This window comes from Cheilinus undulatus, linkage group 6 (assembly GCF_018320785.1).
Source record: "Cheilinus undulatus linkage group 6, ASM1832078v1, whole genome shotgun sequence".
Classification (NCBI taxonomy): Eukaryota; Metazoa; Chordata; class Actinopteri; order Labriformes; family Labridae; genus Cheilinus; species Cheilinus undulatus.
This window is the reverse complement of record NC_054870.1, coordinates 17068597-17091858: the sequence shown is the minus strand read 5'-3', so window position 1 is coordinate 17091858 and position 23262 is coordinate 17068597. Positions and strand designations below refer to the sequence as shown.

At 37.4% G+C, this 23262-nt stretch overlaps 1 protein-coding gene across 1 annotated transcript; it reads left to right on the top strand.

The window, feature by feature from the left end:
• The first annotated feature begins 1423 nt into the window (after positions 1–1423).
• On the top strand, positions 1424–18238 carry fgfbp3 (fibroblast growth factor binding protein 3). Its single transcript, XM_041790125.1, has 3 exons — positions 1424–1465; positions 12538–12817; positions 17038–18238. The coding sequence occupies exons 2-3, from the start codon at positions 12543–12545 to the stop codon at positions 17477–17479; spliced, it is 717 nt and encodes a 238-aa protein (XP_041646059.1). The 5' UTR covers positions 1424–1465; positions 12538–12542; the 3' UTR covers positions 17480–18238.
• Positions 18239–23262: the final 5024 nt, after the last annotated feature.

Sequence of the window (23262 nt, the reverse complement as noted above, 5' to 3'; positions counted from 1 at the left end):
TGGTCAAATTGAGTAGAGATTTAATGAATTTTCCTCAACAGGGGCTTTCTCTTAGCTTTGACTGGTGAAGAACCAGAGCAACTGTTGTATACAGATGCCTATCTCAGCTGCTGCAGCCTATAACTCCTTCACAGTAGTCATAGGTGTCTTGGTGGCCTCTCTCTTTAGTCTCCTTCTTGCACGGTCACTTGTACTCACAAGTCTTGATAATGGATTTGACTGCCTTGAAATGTTTCTCTATCAATCTGTTGACTTATACTTTTCAATAACCTTTTCTCTGAATGGCCTGGAGTGTTCTTTTGCTTTCATGGTGTAATGGTGACTAGACCTTCCAGATACAGGTGTCTTAATACTATGATCACTTGAGGCACAGTCACTGCACTCAGGTGATCCCCATTTCACTAATTTTGAGACTACTAGCACCAATTGGCTGGACCTCTGTTGAACCAGGTTAGGCCGGCAATACACTAGACGATTTTTTAATCTGAAACAATTTTAAAACCGTGGGAGACAACAGACTTCAGGAATATTTCCAAAGATTTTTCATCTTTAATCCTCTGAACACTGGACGACTCAGCCAGATTGTCAGATCATTCTAAAGGGAGTAAATAGTCATTCACTTATTTTACAAGACATATTTTTGCTTTACATTATGCATTATGTTGTAGAAATATGTTTTCAGTGTGACATTAAATAGCTTTATTTTGGTCAAAAAGCCAAATTATATCAAACATCATTGGTTTCTGAAATCAATAGCAGGGTAAAACATCCAAATAGGTAAATACATTTTATAAGCTCTGTAATAGAGTTAAGCCAAAATAAGTCAAAGTTATTTTTACACCACAGGAACCTGCGCAAGTAAGATGTAGGGATCAGTACACAGTAAACATCATAAGAGTAATCACGTTTAACTCTGTGTAATAATCTCAAATATGATCAAAACCAGGATAAGGCTTGAGCCCAACTAAACACATTTACTGTAGCCTTTTGAAGGGGAAGCAGAACTGATTATCTTTTTTTTTTGTATTTTTTCAAAAAGATTAAAAATAAAAAATGCCACAGTTGACACTTTTCAGTATTTTATGATTAAAAGGTAGATAAACAGAGATGTGTTTTGTTACTCGTGCTGAATGACACTGAATCATCTAAGCGCTTGGTTTGTCATTGATACAACAGAGTGAGAAACCTTGCCAAGTCTGTCAATTGTTGTCATTTTCTCACACATGCTCACATTTACCCGCACGCACACTCAGAAACAGAGACCCACTAAGGTCTAGTCAGGAGGGGTGGATCTGGGAGGTGTCCTCAGTTTTGGGTGGGCTGTTCTTTCCTCCTCATTCCCTGAGCCCCCTCCTTCCTACCCCCTCGTCCACCCCTCCTTTATCCCCATCTTCTCCCCTCTTTTATTAAGGGGTTGGCGGCCCCCACATTCTCACATCAACTCTAAGCCGTGGAGCGTCACATGGTAAGAGCACTGGGCCTCTGCTCATACACAACAACTCAAAAACAAACCTTGAACACTGAACTACTCTTTAGTTTATCTTTTTAAAACTGCCCGTCTAACATATTTGAGCATCAGAGACAGCAGTGATTGTTTTTTGGTTATGACTTATTAATGAAGGCTGTGGATGGGGGATGTTCTTGGAGGGGGATTATTTTTGTTTTGGTGCTGTGTCTTTGTTTTTAGTCTCATAGAGTCGCTGCTGTTTAAATGCTGCAGTGGAAATGTGACTTTGGCTGCCAGTTAGAGCTATTTGATGTGTCGATGTTGAGAGCTTTTGCTTGCTTTTTATATTTATTTATATTTAAATTCTTTGTTAGGGTGAACTTGTGAAAGGAAATGTTGAAATAAGTAATAAGAACAGAAGCAAATAAGACATTTACTGGGATTGAACACAGGACACTGCAGAATTCAGTGGTATATCCATATTTAAAAGATATGTACTGTTTCTAAATGGGAATATTTTAACAACGCAAATGTATTCTAAAGTGCAAAACAGAGGGAAAGATTAAGATTTGCCATATTATTGGCCTGTGCAATGCATGTTTCTCTATTTGCACTCTTAAACTGATACTGTTTTTCCTTTAAAGTGACCTTTGAAATCTTTGTGATGCGGAAAATTTGTGATGCTTCAGATAACTTTTAACTTTCCCCTCTGTAAGTCACACTGATCAACTCTAGTTGTTCTAAACATGCAATACAACATGAAGTTGGCTCAACTTGACTTGATATTGAAGCAAAAAATAGATATCAAGTTGATATCTGTTACAGGATACCTGGATTTTGACTCATGTAACGGGGTTACAAAACCAAACTAAAGTTAAAGGATGCCAACTCTCAGCTTTATTTCTATAGCACCTTTCATACTTTAACATACACAGCCCAGAGTGCTTCTTAAATAAGAGATCAATGTAATTATAGTTACTAATACTAAATTACTAAAAACATAATGCAAAAATCATTTTATTTAAATGAAACTAAATACAAACTAATCATCTGCAAAGAAACATAAAACTAACTAAAACTGTATTGCTTAAAGAACGGTCTTAAAAAGAATAAAATCAGGGACAAAATCTGACTAGTTTTAGTCTTTGACAGTGGTTTACTGACTGACATGTACAACCAGGTGGGGAGAATGTAAGATGGCCTGATTTGATTCAAGAAGACTTCACACCATCATTAATTCCAGGTATTGCGTAAATCAAATTTAAATAAGTAAAATGAAAAATGAAGGGTTGCTTATTGAATGATTTAAAGTATAAGATATTTACCTTTTCTGGACCTTTTGGAGCCAGAAAAACAAAAAAATCAAACTAACACTATAACATATAAAAACTGTATTTAATCAGAGCATTTTAGCAAAATAAGAACAAAACAAAACAAAACATCAGTAAAAACTATGGCTTTCAAAGATACTAATGTTTGATCACTATTAATCCCAGAATTTCAATAGTTAATCACAATTAATCGCACCCTCTTTGTATCATATTTTGAAATTTCACTAATTCCCATTTTAGTCTGTTCTAGTGTCACTTTGGACTTTTCCACTTTGTTAAACTAAGAGTAAGTGACTTCCTGTTCGGGCACAGACCTACTTTCACAGGTACAATTGAAGATTTAAACATAAACTCAACCATGGAAAAAGGAACTTGTTAGGGACTAAAAATGAAATAAGAGACCATTAAAAAGGTTTTGATGATTTCTGACTCGCCCACTGAGCTGTCTGTGAGTTTTTAAAGTGAAATGAGACTGTAAGGAGCATGGGTGGACTATTTTACATCACCATGGTTGCAGGGAGATGCTTACATGGCCTTCACTAAAGTGTGCTAAGAGGGACAATAAAGAATGTGATTAAAAAAATAATAGTGCCGTTATAATGGGCTTTAATCAATTTTGATTTACTTGATTAATTTTAAAAGAAATTTTAAACGAAAAATAATGAAATAAAAATAAAAATCTCAGACAGCAAAAAAGTAGAATAAAACAACAGAATAATTAAAGATGAGGTGATGAACACAGGAAATAACAGTAAAAGACTAACAAAATAAAACAATCAAAAACATAAAATTGGTGAGAGTAAGAAAAAAAAAATAAGCAAAGATAAAACTTCGGATTATTGTCATTTGACCAAGTATTAATTTTGGCAGCTTTTTCAGTTTTAGTGTTCAGCAGCGCTGTCAGTTGAATTAAAACATAATCTTATTAATTATAGACTTTGTATTTAATTTAGGTCAATTAGTCATATATGTTGATAATTTGAGGACTACATTACTGCTAGATTTGATATTAATAACAATACAATCGGAAAGGACATACTCATGAATGGCATCAAAACTTTCTTTTGAAACAGGCGAAGTAGAGACTGGGGGAAGATTGTCCGTTTACTAGTCAAACACAGGATGCTGTTAGGCTGAATCCCAATTCTCCCCTTAACTCTCAATCTTAACCCACAGTCTCAAAATGCGCGTTCCCACGAAGTGCGAGGGCTGTCCAAATTCTCCCGAGAGTTGAATTGAGGGGCGAGTTTGAGGGCTTTATCTCCCTCAATTTTGAGATGTTTCTGGAGCTCCCTTGGTGTTGAGGGTTATCATTCAAAGAAAGATGGTGGCGAATGCAGGGAAGAAATCGAGCTACAAATGTAAGTATTTCTTTGTTAATAAAGATCTAAAAAATATGAAAACCACTCCAATATCTTAGTTTAATGTTATTTTATGGATTACTTGCCTTTTTGTAGCGCAACATTTACTTTTATTCTTACTATCGTAAGCCTTTAACCGTGCCGTCACGTTCTTCTTCTTGGCACATTACTGCCCTCTACAGTCTGACATTGTAACTGCTTTAAGGGGTGTCCCATTTCTAAGTCACGAGATGGCCCTTATACTTGGTTTTGAGGGGAGAGTTAAGACTGAAGGTTGAGCTTAAGGGTAAGATTGAGGGTTAAGGAGAGAATTGGGATTCAGCCTTAATCTGAAGAATATGGGTAACATCTATAAAATTATAAAAAGTAAGAGCACAGAGAATTTTAACGTGTTAAAGTTGAAGTTAGAAAGCTACTTTATTAGGTAGTGTGATGGCATCAGAGTGCGATTAATCATCAGATATTTTTCCAGCAATTTTTTAACTCTGTGGCTAATGATTCAAAATTAATCAGAAACTTTGACAAGAGCCTAAATCTAAATCTAGCCTTTAGATTTTAATGTTTATTAGTTTTAGTCACATTTTAGTCATTTTTACTCTTTAAAGTTTGAGCTGTCCATTAGGAAGTCAATTTAAAGTCCTTACCATGGGTCAAAACAGTTTTTTTTAAGCTTATTTAATCAGCCATTATGTAAAGTTCTTATAATTAACGTACATTACCTGATTTCATGCACAGCCAGTGCTTTATTTACTCTGAAACAAACTGTGGAAAATACATCAAATGCTCTCTCATCTCACCTCTGCTTGTAGTTTGACAGATTATTCACACAGTGAAGAAATAGCATTGATTTTAAACATTTTGGTCTTGTTTTGGTCTCTGATGAAAAATAAACTTATTTTCTTTCACAGTTTTTAGTATCAAAAGCTTTTTTTTTTTTCAGCTAGTCTCAGTCTTGTTTTCCTAGTTGAAAAAGGTAGCTGACGAATATCTTAAGTCATACTCTTACTCAACAAAGTTGATATTGATTTTACTGTGACCATTCATGACCGTTCACAATCAGAAATTTATATACTGGCTATAGAGAATTCTCAGTTCTGACTGGCTCAGAGGTGTGCATTATCTTCTTTGTTGTGAGTAGTCACTATGGTTATGGACTGTGAAGGGTCTGATGATAAAACTGCTCCAGGAAGTGGATAGGTTTGTTGTAAAATCACTATCAGAAACTAAATGACTAATCTCAGACATTAATAATTTTGACATTTCTGGAGGATATTTATTGTGTTCTCTGATTGTGTATGATAAACTACAGGTGACCAAGTGTAGGTGAAGTTACATGTCATCATTTTGAGGTGACTACTGTATCACGGCTGTGTGTAATTACATTAATCTGTTATCTATTTGCTGACAGAGAGCTGAGGTTGATGCCTGACAGGTGAAAACAGTGTTGAGACTGAGAAAAGTTTTACTGCTTGATGTTTTTAATCCATTTTTCTGAGCAGAGCGGTAGCTGAAGATCTTGAAAAAGTTGCTGCTAATGTATCCATAAGATTAATAAAAACTCAAAATGTCTTACCAAGTCAGTTTCAAACCTTCACAAGGGACCGGTTGAGATCTGTGTTTGTTTTGCTTCCTAATACAACAGAGAGATAGAAAAAAAAGGCAAAAAGGAAATGTGAGAACCCTTTTGTCTTTAATTGGTTTCAGTGGAAACAACAACAATACAATGCTCTGGAGCACAATGTACCTTTGGTTTAATTTACCAGATTATAAGAAGGCAAACACGAAAGAACCATGGTGCACAGGAAGCAAATGCTTTCTCTGATTAAAACTGACGTTAATTGCTTCGAGTGCGGATTGCAAATGTAAGTTAATTAAAAACACATCACTAAGAAGGAGAAATAGACTTCTGGAAAAAGAAGGAGAAAGCAAATAAACAAAACATTTAAACCAGTTAAATCAATGCCATTTATTGTCTGATCCTGATCCTGTTTTTACATTGGTTCTTAGTGCTTGTAAAGAGCGTCTCCTGTCTTTTGCATTCTTAAAAGTTTGTCTAAAACAGAAAAACACATTACATAGTTCAGCAATAATCCTCTTCTTCACTTCTCCCTCCCTGCTTGTTGTTTGACAGCTACATGTCCGGCGAGGGCCCGTCCTGGTAGAGTGTTTCTGACGCTTGGCTGATTTTCAATGAGCTGCTGTCAGAGGCTCACACCCCCACTCTGTGTCCATTGTTCATGTTTTCAACATTTAACACTCATGTTGTGTCGCTCTTTGACACTGTGGTCCTCCGGGATACTGATGAGGAAGATTTAGAGTCATGGTGAATAAAGCCACACTGCGAATCCCATTCAGATGACATAAACTTTGATATTTTGTTCTTAAAGCTGACAAAAGTAGGAGGAAAAAAAGTTTAGCTACCTCATTCTTCTTTGATCCAGCATCCCCATATGAGGATGTTACATTTTAGGTTTGCTGCACCATTACTCTTAATTCTGCTAAACTTAGACCTGTTGGCCTCATTATTGGACACTTTGTCTGCCATGTGGTCACAAAAGCACATCATCAGTGTTAATTCAAGATGGCCGCAATTCTCACCAAAATGCTCTCAGCACAAAACTGGTCAAGTTACAAAGACTTCAGATTTTGTGATCTATTCTTGTTTATTTGCATAGTAAAGTTTGTAGTTTAATATTGCATGCAACTTTAACAGGGTTTATTGATAGTAACAAGCTATACAAGCTAAACCGCCAGTAAGTTTCTGGCATGCTACACTGTGAGACACGAATCTCACTGGACATCAAGTTTAATGTGTGCAGACTGTACGATAACTCCCAAAAAAACACGACTGAGTCACAGGCTACAACGTTAGCCAGTGTGCAAGAATGAACATCAACAGTGTCTGCCACATTAGAGTGCATCAGTCATCTACGCCACCAGTGCTGTAGTCAATAATGAAGCAAAACAACAATAAAGCTGTTAGAAAAACGTCTGAGATCAACATTTTCCTCCTTGTTGGAATCCCACAAACTTCACCATTCTGGCATTGCCTCCATTCTAATGCTAACTAGTTTTTTTCTTGGCACCACTTTACATGCATTGTTCTGTTATTTCGTCCTGTGTTCCTATTGGTTGTTTGGTTGACATAGGTCATAGCAGCAGTCACATTGTGAGATGGTCATCTAAAATATCTGACACTGTCAGAATTGTATCCCAGGCTATCTTTGGTTGCTTGATTCATCATCTTTTGTCTGGGACAGCCCAAAACTGCACAGTGTGTACCAGGCTTAAGTCATATTTCTCCTCCAGTTAAAACAAAAAAAACAAAACAAAACAAACAAACAAAAAAAAACAAAAAAAAAAACAAACATGAAAAAATGTTCCTGCTGACAAAAAAGGACAATAAGGATATGTAATGTACTGTTTACAATTGATTTTGGGGCACAGCTTGTTTAGATCTCTGAAGAAAAAGTTGTATGTTGGCCATTTTACCAAAATGTTGCAATCTGTGGTCCAAAAACAAAAACTGTGAAATTGGTTAATCTTGCATATTTAACAATATTTTTCTACAGTGCCTCTAAAAATATTCACCCCCTGGGAAGTCTGACATTTTTATTGATTTTATAAATCAATCAAGGTCAATATAATTTGGACTTTTGGACAAAAAGAAAATTTGTAAAGTATAATAAAAGTTTAAATATATATTCACGCCATGTAAAGTGACTGACCTAATTCAACAGAGGTCCAGCTGGTTGGTGCTAATAGTCTCACAACTAGAGAAACGGATATCAAAAAGTAGGAGTGCAGTGAATGTGTTTCAAGTGACTGTAGTATAAAGACACCTGTGCCTGGAAAGTCCAGTCACTGGTAAATCAGTATTCATGGCTACTATTACACCATGAAGACAAAAAAAAAAAAAAAACAAAACAAAAAAAAACACTTAAAGCAACCCAGAGAAAAAGGTTATTCAAAACTATAAGTCAGGGGATGGATAAAAAAATAAAAATAAAAAAATCCAAGGCTCTGAACATCCCCTGGATTGTATTTTATAAACCTACCCTTTGATATATTTCAAAAATAAAAAACATATTACTTTACAGATTTTTTTTACACTAACAACAATGTCATGACCCATACAGCACTGTAAACATCATTTATATTGTGCTACAGTGTTTTTATTGTATTATACAGTAAACTAGATCCTTTGGCTTTATATAAGGATATATATTCTTTGAAGGCAACTTGTTGAAATACATTATTGAATTATTTTGATTATTAGCTACTACTTATCCCAAATAATCATCAGAAAATACAAATTCCAATGAAAAACAAATAAAATAAAAGTCCTCAGGAGGTTAAAATAATTTGCACTTATTACTGTTACTTACTAGTAAATACTCTGTTCAGTCAGATGGACTAATGGAAAATGTCCTTGGTAGTTTCTAAAACAGCCTCACAAACCTCCCACCACAGAAGGATCTAACAAAAGACAAGTTTTATAACACGAAATGCTGAATCAAGAATTTTTGAAAATACTTGAGACTGAAATCAAATTCTTTCAGGCTCTACTGCTTTTTAGCCCATCTTGTTAATTCAGTGTTGATGTTGGTTTGTGTGTCACATTTTGCAACGAGGCCTCATGTTAACTGGAGTTCAACAACTATCCCTGAAGCTTTTACAAAAGTTCTTACATCAGCCTCAGGCTATTTTTGAAAGCTAATTGAAGCCTGATAGGACATCTTATATAATCCGTCTGTTTTTATCTCCTCCTTTTTACTGGTTACACATCCTCAAAACAGCAAACAGCATTTGATAGCCTCACAGTGACTCTACATTTTCATTTAACAGAGGAAATGAATGAGTGAAGTGCTGGCAGGGAAAAACTGCAGACCTATAGCTGCCAGGAAATATTTGTTGTGATTGACCTTGCTGGCAAGCTTGTGTTTCTCAGTGATGCTGAGTGAATAAGAGACCAAGAGTGTTGTTGAGGGTGTAACTTCTGCTGGTTGGAGTTTTCAGTGCAGACTTTACTAATAGCTGGGTATCTGTGGATTTGTGGTATAGTGTGGGCTTCCTCTCTACTGAAGTGAGGTGGTTTGATCCCCAGCTTTGCACATGCTGCTTCTAAAGATTTTCTAATATGTCTCTGACTGAAGTTTCATATAAAAACAAAATCTTATTATCTTTCAGGCCTGCATTAAAGAGTTTTGCGAGTTACTGTGACTGAAAGGCATTGAACACTTTCCATTTACACATCCAGCAGATAAATGGTAAATGGACTTAAGCTTGTGTTGTGCTTTTCTAGTCATCTGACAACTCAAAGGTGCTTTAGCACCCACCCATTCACAACCAGTCACTCCACATTCATATACAGATGGCAGATGTTGCTATGGAGGATTGGCCATTGGTATTACTAATCCCATTTGAATGTAACCATACACTTTTACACGCCACCAACAAAGCAGTGGGAGCACACTGGTGTTATGTGTTTTGCCCAGTCTCTTCCATGCTCTTGACAGTGTGCAGGGAGACACAGCAAACCCTCTATCCACAGCACATGGATGTGCAATGCTGGATGAGCTGCACTACCTGAGTAACTTCTGTGGGCTGCAGATACCACCTCATGCTACCACTAGTGATGAAGACCCTGGAAAAATGCAAAAGTAACCAGTCAGCCAGAAAGGATGAGAGAGGGAAATGGTCTCCTTACCTCCTGCAAAACCATTCCTTTATGGGGGTTGTTTGCTAATTTCCTCTCCTTTCCACCTGTTTTCTGTCCCATTTGCACAACTGCAGGTGAAACTGATTCACAATCAGTGTTGCTTCCTAACAGGATGGGCTGATATCCCAGAAGTGTGATTGACTTGGAGTTATATTGTGATGATTATGTGTTTCCTTTATTTTTTTGAGCAGTGTATACCCAGGACAACCCGTGATCCTGAATCAACCAGCCCGGCATGTGAGAATTTCAGGTCACCCTGACCTAGCGTCTAGAACAGTTTCCTGACGCTGACCAATGGGAAAGTATTTGCTTTCTGAACAACAACATGAACATAACATGTATCCTCAGTGACATTATATGATTCCTCACACCCAGTCTTTTTTCCCCTTGGGGAAGCCTTCTGTCTATATACAGCAAAGTTAGCTAAAGCTGGGCATACATGTGATTAAAATCTGACCCTCGACAAAATGTCTGCTCACACTGTGCAGCTAAGGGCTGCTGTTCACAGCTAGCGCTTCTATACTTTTCAGATCAAAACCAATGTAGTCCAGAGTTCCCAGTGCTGAGAAAAAACACTGTCAGCATTTTTGTCACCCTGCTTAAGCACTCTCAGTTGAAAACGGCTCAACTTTAGAAACAGCAACAGCACTTGTCAATGTCACTTCTCCTTCACTTGCCAAGCAAAATCAAGATGGATCGGGGCTTCTCACAATGACAGAGAAACGGATCTGACTTTTTTTTTTTTTGTCTTTTTTCAAGTTTTCAGTCTTCAGCTGCTGTCCAGACAGGATTTCATTACACTGTCATCATGCTTTCTATGTGATATTTCCTTGAAATACAGAAGAGAGCCACATGGTTAATTTAAAACAGTGTGTCAGGTTCTACCGAGGAACTGGGAGTCACTTTTTGGAACGTAGCAACAACGAAGCATGTTGAGAAGCACTGCCAGAACTTAAAAAAGCTGGCTGTGGGCAAGGGCCCTAAATTATGACTATTGTACATGATTTGTGTGCCCACACTGTATGGCCAGATGGTTGACCATGACCTGAGTGCTCACACTGTCCAAGTTAATTTGGGAAAGACTGTAGCAAGTGTCTGTGGAGCTTCCTTTGTAAAGATTCACACATGGGGGCTGAAGTCACATCATCCCGTTTTTAGGTTTCAAACATCTACAAACAGTGACAAAACTCACCATCTCTCTCTCACACATAATCACCAGCAAACACAATCAGCAGCTAAAAGGTAACAAATGTATCAGTGTCAGCTGGAAGTTTGCATGAAGCCCTCATTCCTGATGGCTTATTTCCTTTATTACCTCCGCCAAGGAGGTTATGTGATTGGGTCCATTTGTTTGTTTGTTTGATTGTTAGCAACATAACTCAAAAGGTTGTGGATGGATTTTGATGAAATTTTCAGGAAATGTCAGAAATGGCATAAGGAAGAACTGATTAGATTTTGGGAGTGATCTGGATCACCGTCTGGATCCAGGAATTTTTTTAAGGAGTCTGTACTATTGGGAGATAGGGCTTATGGCAGAGCTCTGCGCTGTTACCACTTTACACCAGGAGATGGCGGACATGAGTAACTTCAATCCCAGCATCATTTTGACTGTGTTTCCATTCAAAGTTTTGGAGTTTATAGAGTTTGAAAGACGTACGCCTGGTCGAGGAGACGAGTCGGAGCGTAACAGAGGGAAAGACAGCAAATTGTAGCTAGAATACTCACAATGCTGGGAGGAATAGAGGAATATTCACCCTCTGCCATGACTTCCAGTCGTCCAGTGAGACCATGGGTGAGACTGTCAGCGCATCTATTGGCACTGGCAGGCAATGCTTCCACCATGACCGTCCACCTGTTGCAAAGCCAATGCTCTGCCTCACTATGTTTCCACCCCACCGGGAAGGGAGTAATTGGTGAATGCGGTGGTGGGGGGCACATGGGGACGGATCCAGAAATTTTTGAAAGGATTCTTCACTTTTGGGAGATAGGGCTAACGGCGGAGGTCTGAGCTCTCTGAGTGCTTTTCTAGTTATAGATGGGGAAGGCACAATAAAAAGGCATTCTTCTGCCTGTCTTCAAAGTACTCGTACAACTCAAAATTCATGTCTGAATCAGCTGAAAATTACAGCGTATGCAAAGCTTAACTAGGCTGATTTTCTTTGTCTTGTTCTATTAGAAAGATAGCCAGGCAGCCTGTATTGTCCTCTGCTGGATAAATAGGGATAAGTCCACAAACATTTCTTCTTTGCTGTTTTTTTTCTTTTCAGGGTACAAGACTGCTAGCACCACACAAAGTGTAACAATGACTAATGATCCTTTACCGGCCTTCTGGACAGCCGATAAACTTGCAAACAGTTACAGACAGCAGATTTGATAGTTTTGCCAATCTATCACAAGACAGGACAAGATCTTTGTTTCATAGTCATACTGATAATATTTAGTCTCCTTTTAGCACTGGTTTGCCCTCCACCAGTTCTTGTCTTTTTTGCTGCAAATGTCCAACTTCTTTTGCCATCTAGTCTCCGATAGTGTCAGGAAGTGAAAGTTTCCATTTGGTTTATGGAGTATGTTTGGGAAAGAATGATAAGCAGGTTTGATGAGAGCTCTGAGACTAGTTGCTCCAGTTATTCCCCTAATAGCTCTCTTTTAATCTTGTGTTCCACTGTCCTTCCCCAGTCACAATGAGCGTCCTGCCGTTCAGTTTCCTGTTTGTTGTCCTCCTCTGCCTCCCCATTCTCACTGAGGCCAAGCGACAGCTCAGTCAGGGGAGACCTGACAAACCTCGCCACCCTCCTTCAACACCCCAGCCAGCAAAGAGACCCAGAAACCGCTCAGTGCCTGGTTCAGGAGAACTGACCACCAAAGAGGGCCATCGCTGTGTTTGGCAGACGTCTGGTGAAGGCCTGGTGAGCCTGCTGGTGAACTGTAGCACTGAAACACTGGGAGACCAGCAAAGGTAAGAGAAACATCTGTAGCATGATAATATTGTATCTGATGTGACTCTATAAAGGTCACACAGTTCAACTTCTGGTAAAAGTTAGGACATAAGTGTAATTAACATCTAAATTAAGTTCATTTAAATCTCTTTAATAATTCAGCAGTTCACTCAGTGAGATGGAAATACAAAGCTGATCTGAGTAGTTTAATGTTGGACTTCTAAGAAAGAAATCTAAAAATATTACTTATTTAGAGGAAACAAATGGTCCACCTGAATAAGACAGTCTGTTCAGAGTTAGTTGTAAGCAGGGGATTAAATCAAAGGCTATAAACAAAGTTACAACAATGGAATTGTTGTACTCACACAGAGACCAGTGTTAAAATGCTGTGTGTTTAGGATTACATTAGAAATAGCTGAAAAATATTGGAAATATGATTTTGGCCATAAGTGTAAATATTTTTGTTGTATTCAGTGCAACACTTCTCTGGGATTTAGTTTATTTTGTTGGTCCACTTCGAAAGATTTTCTGCTGATATTTGATAATGATAAAATTTACAAATACCTTGTCTATATTTAAACTATTTTGAACTCAAACAAAATAAAAAAATGGACACTGTCTTCAAATGCAGGGCCCTCTTTGGGGTCAGTTATTATGAAATGCAATGTAGTGTATTTGCAATGGAAGATAATTATGGGCCTACAAAATCAAAGTGCTAGTGAAGGCAGACGATCTTTAAAATAATACAAATCTGATTTTTCTCTGTAAGGTTAGGGCCAATTAACTAAACATAAAACAAAAAGTAAGGAAATTTGTGTTTGGTACATTATTTCTTTGTTGTAACATTGCTTCTTGGTAATAAATGTTATACCATTAGAAAGCCTCATTATTACCCTTTAAAATGATGCCACATTTGTAAGGATCATGCTTTTGTGGGATGAGCAGCAGAGTTGAGTATGTGGGTTGTGCCCATGAAAATGTGCCGAATCTTCTCTTCCAATGCCAAACAGCTGATTCTGCTGTTGACTCTTGTTGGGTGTTTGGTGGATTGCATGATTGAAGTTTGAAGAAACAAGACATATTGACAATTTAACTATTTATTAATTTAACAAACAGGAACCTCAGTAGTGTGTGGAAGAACCATACACAGCCACAACAGCCTGGCTCCTCCTCCTCATGCTGGTCACCAGCCTGGTCACACACTGCTGTGGGATGGCATCCCATTCTTCAACCAGCATTTGTTGCAAGTCAGCCAACGTGGTTGTGTTGGTCACTCTGGCACGAACAGCACACCCAAGCTGATCCCACAAGTGTTCAATGGGGTTAAGGTCAGGACTGCTGGCAGGCCATTCCATCCTCTCCACTCCCAAATTCTGGAGGTAGTCTCTGATAAACCCTGCTCTATGGGGGTGAGTGTTGTCATCTTGGAGGATAGAGTTCTTGCTGACAGGGTGAGAAAAAAGTATTTTTGGGGTGTTGTCTTCTTGGGACGCCCACTTCGCGGCTTGTCTCTGACATTCCCCTTTTTATGGAACTTGGCCTTCAGTTTGGAGATGGTACTAGGGCTCACTCCAAACAATGCCTCAACTTGGTGTTGCTGTACACCAGCTTGAAGTTGCCCAACCAACGGGCCCTATCCAGATCAGTCAAACGTGGCATGCCGATTCTTGAAGCAGACATCTACTGACCACTGCAGCAGGGCCCATGCTCACAGGTGCTGCCAATCAGGCACCTGGTTGGCAGCACCTGGGGGTACAAGAAGCTCAAAAACAAGAGTCAATAGCAACAGCAAAATAAGCTGTTTAGCATTGGCAGAGAAGATTTGGCACATTTTTCATGGGTGCAACCCACATACTCAGCTCTGCTGCTCATCCCACAAATTCATGATCCTTACAAATGTGGCACCATTTAAAAGGGTAATAATGAGGCTTTCCAACAATATAAGATTTATTACCAAGAAGCATTGTTACAACAACAAAATAATGTACCAAACACAAATTTCCTTACTTTTTGTTTTAAGTATATTTGATCATTTGAATGGGATAGGATTTCATATAATAAGGTGTTGTTGGAGATTCTTAGTAAACATAAGGGCCTGATTCACGAAAGCTTTTGTGCCAATTAAATCTGTACAAATGAGTTGTGTCTTTGCTTTTTGTACATGTTTAAAAGAGTCAGAGTTATTTTTTGGGAGGAAATTGGGTTCACCTTATTTTAGTGGACCCTTTCAACATAGTAATTTTGAAATAATAAGTGGAAGTGATCAAGTAATTTCACAAGAATAAGGTGGTAATTACCTTGGGATTTTACTAAGCAATAACTTGTAAAGTGTTATACTAAGGAAGTGTTTATCTAGTGTTTTAATTGTTAAATAATATCTAGTAGTATTGTGGTAATTCTCTGGTAATCAGGTGGTATTTTACCCTTACCCTTACCCCCTAACCCCTACCCTTAACCCTAATCTAAACCCTAACCCTTAAAATTACTTGGCCCACTTAATCAAAGAGGACTCTTTTTGATTAAGTTGGCCAAAATAAATAAATTACCTGGGAATTAGCAAGCAATTACAAAATTATCTTATTTCTGAGAAATTACTTGGTAAAATTCCACCTACCAGCACACTGCCAAAATATTAGGGTTATGATTTTGAATGTAAGTATTATGATTAGTGTTAGGGTAAAAAAAAAAAAACACACACACACATATTTATCAGGGAATTACCACAATATTGGTCACACTATATTTTAGTGCACCCTTAAAACTTAGTAATTTTGAAGTGCTGAATGGGGATGATCATATAATTACTAAAGAATAAGATGATGACTACTTTGTAATAAGTTCGCATTCTACCAAGTAATAACTTGTAAATATGGTATATTAAGAAAGTATTTAGCTAGTTATGATTTATTATTTTTCAAGTAACTTCTAATAATATTGTGGCAATTCTCAGGTAATAAGGTGGTATTTTACTCTGACCCTTAGCCTTACTCCCTAACCCTACCCCACCCTAACCCCTAGCCCGAAAAATTACTTTTATTCAGGAGGATTCTCTATAAGTGAGCCAAATAAAGAAATTACCTGGGAATTAGCAAGCAACTTAAATAGAAAATTCATCCTATTGCTTCGAAACTACTCAGTAAAATACCACTTAATCACCAGAGAATTACCATTATTACAAGGGTTAGGACTAGGGTTAAGGTGAGGGGAGTACGGTGAGGGTAAAAAAAAAAAACTATTTATCAGGGGATTGCCACAACACTATGAGGAATTGCTTTACTAGGTTAATTCTTCCTTAACATTACTGCGTCATTACTTGGTAAAATGCATACTTATTACAAGGTAATTAATTACCACCTAATTGTTGAAAAATTTCTAGATAGTTGCACTAGTTACTATAAAATGTCTAGGTAACTGGGGCTAATAAAGCTAAGCCTCAATGCAAAAAAATGACTGGTGCACAATTATGTCACCAACAGCCACGCACCAAGTCAGACCACATGTTTCAGCATGCTTGTAGTCTGATGAGGCAGGGCAGTGGTTTTGGGACCCATCAGCCCCTAAAGTAATTTTTTAATTCCAGGCAGTGTATCATAGTGAACGACATTTAAGGCCATCACAACGTGGTAACACTCCGACAGCATGGGGGGTACCACAGGAATCAGTTCTTTTAGCATGTGCAGTAAATCAATGCGTGCCGATAATACAGTTATACACACAACAGCAAGATCAGACAAACAAATCAGGTACCACCAATGTTAGCTTTCATGTCTGTAGGTCAATCAAGTCACAAATTGGGTGGGATCACCTAATCTAACACAGTTACTATTATACAAGAAACAACAAGGAATCTTCCAAGAGCTGGTTGCCCATCCAAGCAGAAATCAGGGAAGAAGGGTGTTAGTTAGGGAGGTGATCATGAACCTGGTAGTCACTCTAACTGAGCTACAGAGATCCTGTGTGAAGATGAGACAAAGTTCCAGAAGGACAACCATCACTGCAGCCCTCCGGGATCTGGGCTTTATGGTGGAGTGGCTAGACAGAAGCCTCTCAGTGCAGAAAACATGTAAGCCTGCTTGGATTTCATATGCCTGTTTAGCAAACACCGGTTCCACTGACCTCAGGGATTTTTAGCCACTGAAAGGTGCACTATCTTTAGAACATGATGTCAATTTGGCTCCTATTGTTTTCAAAAACGATTGGTCCTCACATTTGAAATTTATGTTGCATGCTTTCCCTCTAGGTATTGGTGCCGGTATGCAGGTAAACCAGATCTTTGCCAGGCCTATGGGGTGAAATCCAGCCAGTACTGGAAGCAGCTTGTGGGGAAGCTGAAGAAAAGGCAGAACGCCTGCGAGGGAGAGAAAGTCTTGAAAGCAAAAACCTGCAAAAAGGCTCCTGCTGAGGCCCATATGAAGCTGGCGACACGCAGTGGAGAGGATGACAGGAGGGGAGGGAAGGAAGGAGGAAAGAAGAAGGTATCCCCAGCGACAAAGAGCTCAGATGGAGGGAAGGTAGACAGAAAGAAGAAGAAGGAGGAGGAAGAGGAGGAGAAGAAGAAACAGGAGGAGAGGACTGGGACTGAAGAGGAAGGTTTGCTGAACGACATGGAGCCGGTGCAGACTTACTGCAGCGAGGGATGGCACTCAGTCTGTTCATTCTTTGTCAAGTTTTTCGAGGGTTAATGTGGAATAAAGGAGGATTTATCAGTATCACTGTTAAAAATGATGATGCATGATCATAATTGGAAAACCAACCATTTAAAAGATGTTTTCTTTTGTAAGGAGAAGCATCAGGTTCACCCTTTTAATTCACAAATATCTTTCAGCTGACCTAAAATTTCCCATTTGGACATTTATGATTGATATGTAAAGTTTTTGGTAACTTTGATGGACAAAAATACTTTTTAATAAGGTTTTATTGAATTGTGAATGCATTTCATTTAGAGCTTCATTTTCAAACATATGGCGGGGAGACAATTTCAATCTGGGAAAATGAACTGTATTAAAAAGATCAATCAAAGCTGTCAATAGTGAATGAAAGCCAGTTATTCTAACGTCTCCCTTGGTAATCATAAACATATGTGCTGACATAAATTACTGCAGAGAAACAGATGCGAGTTTAAATGAGCCAGTCTGATTTAATATGACTTCAGTCTTTGTAAATAAGCATAAATGACCTTAAGTTTTATTTAGTTGTTTCAACTTAGTTGTAGTTTCTCTCTCTAGAAATCAACCTGCTGTAAAATCTGTGGGATGTTTGAACTGCTTAACTAACAAGTTAAAATCATGTTTTATAATCATCATTGTTAATTCTTGCAATAATATGTCTACATCAGTGGTTCTCAACCTTGGGGTCGGGACCCCCTTGGGGGTTGCGAGACACTGAGAGGGGGTCACCAGATGCCTTAAAAAACTAAGAATAGTTTTTAAATGACACTGTTGCCACTTCACACTAATTTGACCAAATGTTAATCTTTTTTTTGTCACTTTTTATCACCAATTTGGTCATTTTTAGCACATTTTTGCCACTTAAAACACATTTGTCCATTTAAAACCCTTTCTATCACTTTTTTTCTGCCTGTTTTTGCCACTTCTAAACCAATTCTTGCCACTTTCTCCCTATTGTTGCCTCCATCAACCACTTTTTCCACTCCTTTTTGCCAATTTTGACCACAGTTAACCCATTTTTTGCCAGTTTATATCAATTTTTCATCCCAGTCCACCTAGTTTCCACAGATTTTTTTGCACTTAAAAGCCATTTCAGCCACTTTTTAATACTCTTCTACTTTGTGTGCCCATTTTTGCTACTTTTATTTATATTTTGCCACTTTTAACTCATTGATGTTCTTATTTCCACCATTTTTTGCCATTATTTTCCAATTTTAGCAATTTTTAACCCATTTTAATTATTTTGTTTTAACAGAAGTTATTTTGAGTTAAAGAAGGCTATTTACTACACAAATGAATAAAGAAAGATTTTTACTTCTTTGATAAGAGTGGTTATTATTCAGGTCAAATATAAAATATGGTTTTCACAGCTTAACCTCACAAATGACCATGGTTTTGTTGACCTCCTTGGGCCCCCAGTTTGGATGGGTCTCAGAAAGCCCCCCCACCATTATACCTCTTATGGGCAGTCTTGTCTGCACATGACTATTCTTGATTGTGCATGGCTGTGTTCAACCACCTTCAGGTACAGCGGGGTCCCCGGTCTCTGACACCTTTATTTTGGGAGTCGCAGGCCAAAAAGGTTGAGAACCACGGTCCTACATGACTAGATCTGACTACTAAAAGATTAGATGTGTTGTTTATACTTACTTTTGTGATGTTTAACTGTTTTTTCTTATAAAAGTGTGTTACTATTGTGAAAAAACAATCTGTTAGGGCTAAGTACAATGTTTGTCTTTAATCTTGAATTCTTTAATAAACGTAAAGTTCTTAAAAGAAACACTGTTTTCCCCATTCCACAATGAAAAGGTCATGTCACACAAAAACATTCACCTGCACCTAATGCACGTGATAACCAGTATGTATAATGTGATATTATATTAATAGATGGGGCCAAAACTTATTAAATTGTGCAAAAACGGTCCCAAACTTATTTTACATTACATACAATTTACATACACTCTATATAAAAAACCTTAACCTTTTTTGTCAGTCTCTGACCTTAAATCGGCTTTTCCTGTTTTAGATCAGTTAGGATGACCATAATTATTTTCATTTGCCAAATGCCAGAACAATGAGAGAGATGAACCTCTATCACTTATTTCAGTGTCATAAGATTACTATGCATTTAAACAATTGAGGAAAGTCCAGATGATGATGATGTCATGGCTTTGGAAGCTTAATTGACAACATTTGAGTTAATTGGAGGCACCTGTGGATGTATTTTAAGGCACACCTCAAACACACTGCTTCCTTGTGTGGCATCATGGGAGAATCTGAAAAAATCAGTCAAGATACTGTGGACCTCCACAAGTCTGGTTCTTCCTTTGATAGAATTTCCAGATGCCTGAAGGTGCCATGTTCTTTAAGCAATTATATGCTAGTTAAAACACCATGAGAATGACCAGCTATACCACTCAGAAAAGAGACAGGTTCTGTGTCTCAGATGAACGTGTTCTGATGTGAAATGCTTGTATCAAACCTAGAACAAAAGCAAAAGACCTTGTGAAGATGCTGGCTGAAGCTGGTAAGACGGTTTTATTATCCACAGTGAAAGAAGTCCTGTACCCAAAGGCCGCTCCACGAGGAAGAAGCCATTACACCAGAGCGACATAAAAATCCAGATTACAGTTATGAAATGCACACAGGGACAAAGACCTTAATTTTTGGAGACATGTTCTGTGGTCTGATGAAACTGTAATTGCACTCTTTGGCCATACTGACCATTGTAACATTTGGAGGGAAAAGGGGAAAGCTTGCAGCCTGAAAACACCATCCCAACTGTGAAATACAGGGGTGGCAGCATCATGCTGTGGGTGTGTTGCAGGGACTGGTGCACTTCACAAAATAGATGGCATCATGAAAAAAGAACATTAGGCAGAAATAACGACGCAACGTCTCATGACATCAGCCAGGAAGTTTAAACTTGGGTATAAATGGGTCTTGGACAAAGGACAATGACCCAAAGCACACTGCCAAAATAGTTACGAAGTTGCTTAAGGACAACAAAGACAATGCTGTTGTCAAACCTGACTGAGTTACATCAGTTCTATCAGGAGGAATGGGCCAGAATTCCAGCAAACTATTGTGAGGAGCTTATGAAAGGATACCCAAAACATCTGACCCGTCATACAGTTTAAGGGCAATACTACCAAATACTAAGGAAATAAATGTAAATTTCTGACTTTAAAGAAAGGTATATAAACAAATTCTCAAAAAAATGCTCTTGTTTGGCCAGAGCTCCTGTTGGATTACTCTTAACATCGGTGTTTCCACAGGAACAATAAACATATCTGTCATGGCCACTCTGGAATGGCAGACACTAACAAGGTATGCGATGTGGCAATATCAAAATTTAAGAATTTCTCGCCTTGTTTTAATGGGTGAACTGGATACTCAAAAAATTCTATTTCTTTATTAATAACATGATACAGATGTTCCAGAGTTGTATAAATAGAAACCCTTCATATTTATTTTTTATAACTAAAAGAGAAACTCTATATTGACAGGCTTTGCTACATCAAACATTCAGTGACGTGTACAAAAAAGCACACAGACCGGCCTTATCAAACCACGGAGTTAACTCCATCTGACATTATGAACCCAGCTCTATTAGGAAGAACCCCACTGCAACAGAAACTTGAACATTATTAAACATGATCTTACAGCAATAAAAAAATTGTCCAGGTAAATAATGTTCATCATTAAACTCACTCCACATCATGAGAGAAAAATCACATTGGTTGTTTCTTTTTTTTTTATAATTCATAATTTCAAACTGATGTTTATAAGATGATTTTTTTAATATATTTCTGTGAAAATCAAACATTTCACAGGAATTACCCTATGAACCATTTTCAAAATTTGACAGTTAGGTTATGAAAGTACTTTTGTATGATGGGTCAAAGTTAAAAACTAAAAATCTAACCCACAAAACATAAATGTTTAATAAAGCCGAGTCAACAGTCTGGTCACAGGGAAAAAGCTTGTCCCCCAAGAGAACACTCTAACGTAGCAAACATAGCTTATGTTTTTTTAAAAAGACTTTTATTTAACCAGGAAAAAAAAAAAAAAAAAAAAAAAACTCATTGAGATTAAAATCTCTTTTTCAAGAGTGTCCTGGCCAAGACAGCAGTAGCAGACAGAAGTTCAGACAAACAAAATCAATCTTACACAGAAAACATATTAGTAGATACATAGTCCTAATGCATCATAGGTACATGATAGTTTAAGCAACAAATATTAACCATCTGTGAATAAATCAAAGCATCTGCAGCCAGACGTTTCTGCCTACAAGTTTTTCCTCTTAGAAGTGTCCAGTGAGATCAGTTCATTGAGTTTCAACTCTTTTCCATGCAAAGGGAGCTGCAAATTTAAACACCTTTGTCTCAGTTCAGTTCTGGCCTTTTGGGCCAACAGAAAGTAAAATTCCTGGATTCCTAGATTGTAAGTTCCTGTGCTCTTCAGACTGATGTAGGTCAAAAGGTTGGAAGGAAGACGACCAAGAATAGCCTTGTAGATAAGAATATGCCGGTGTTTTAGGTTATGTGAAGACAAAGAAGACCAGTCTACACAATCATTACAACGAGCAGCGATGAGTGAGGGATTTAAAGCAAGCTATGAACCGCAGAGCTCAATGATACAGTGTCTAGAGCAGGGGTGTCAAACTCAATCACAGAAGGGGCAGGATTATTTATTCTATTTATCCGTTTATTTATCAGTGACCATACATAAGCATTGCTGCATTTAATTACAGTGCAACCAATGCAATGTATAGAAGACATCTAGCCATGGCTAATTTGCAGTCCTTGTCTGAATTAAGGTCTAACCTGAGGGCCTAACAGGGTCCACATTTAACCAAACTGTGGACCTTATTTTTGCCAGTGATAAATTATGGGGGGGGGGAATTAGCACTGATGATTGATGATTTTGAAAAAGTCAAAATGAAAAGCTTAAAAGCTCAAAATCTGAGTAAAAAAGTCAAACATATTAGTTCAAACGATCAAACCACGAAATTACATGTGAAAACAATGCTTTTAAAAGTCAAAAATATAGAAAAAGAAAGTCGCAATTATGTTTTTAAGGAAAAAATATAACTCAAAATTTAAAACTATGAACCTAAAAAGTAAAAATATGAGCTAAAAGTCCAAATAATAAACTGACAAGGTCAAAATATGAGATAAAAAGTCAGTTATTGGTGCAAAAGGTCAAAGGTCGATGTTAAAATGATGCTTTAAAAAGGCAAACATGTAAAAAAGAAAGTCACAATAGTGTTTTAAGGCAAAAATATAACTTTAAATGTATAATGGTACACCTTAAAGGTCAAAATACAAGATAATGGCCAAAATAATAAATTGAAAACGTCAAAATATTCAATAAAAAGTGAAAACAATAAATTGAACAATGTCAAAATATGGGATATAAAGTTAAGATTATAAATTGAAAAAGCCAAAATATCAGAGTCAAAATTATAAGTTGAAAAGGTCAAAATATAAGACAAAAAGTCAAAACAATAAATGTAAAAGGTCAAACTATGAAATAAAAGTTCAAATAATAGATAAATGTTATAATTGTTCATTGAAACATGTAAAATATGAAATTAAAACACAGAATAATTTATTTTCCCATATTTCTTTTTATTTAAATATTATTTTCACATTTTTATGACTAAAGGATAATTGATATGATACATTTTTATACTGGAGGAAATTTGCAGACCTCATGTTTTAGGGCAAAAACAAAGAATAGGATATGATCATGCGGGCCAGTGTAACCATATTTGGCCTTGAGTTGGAAAC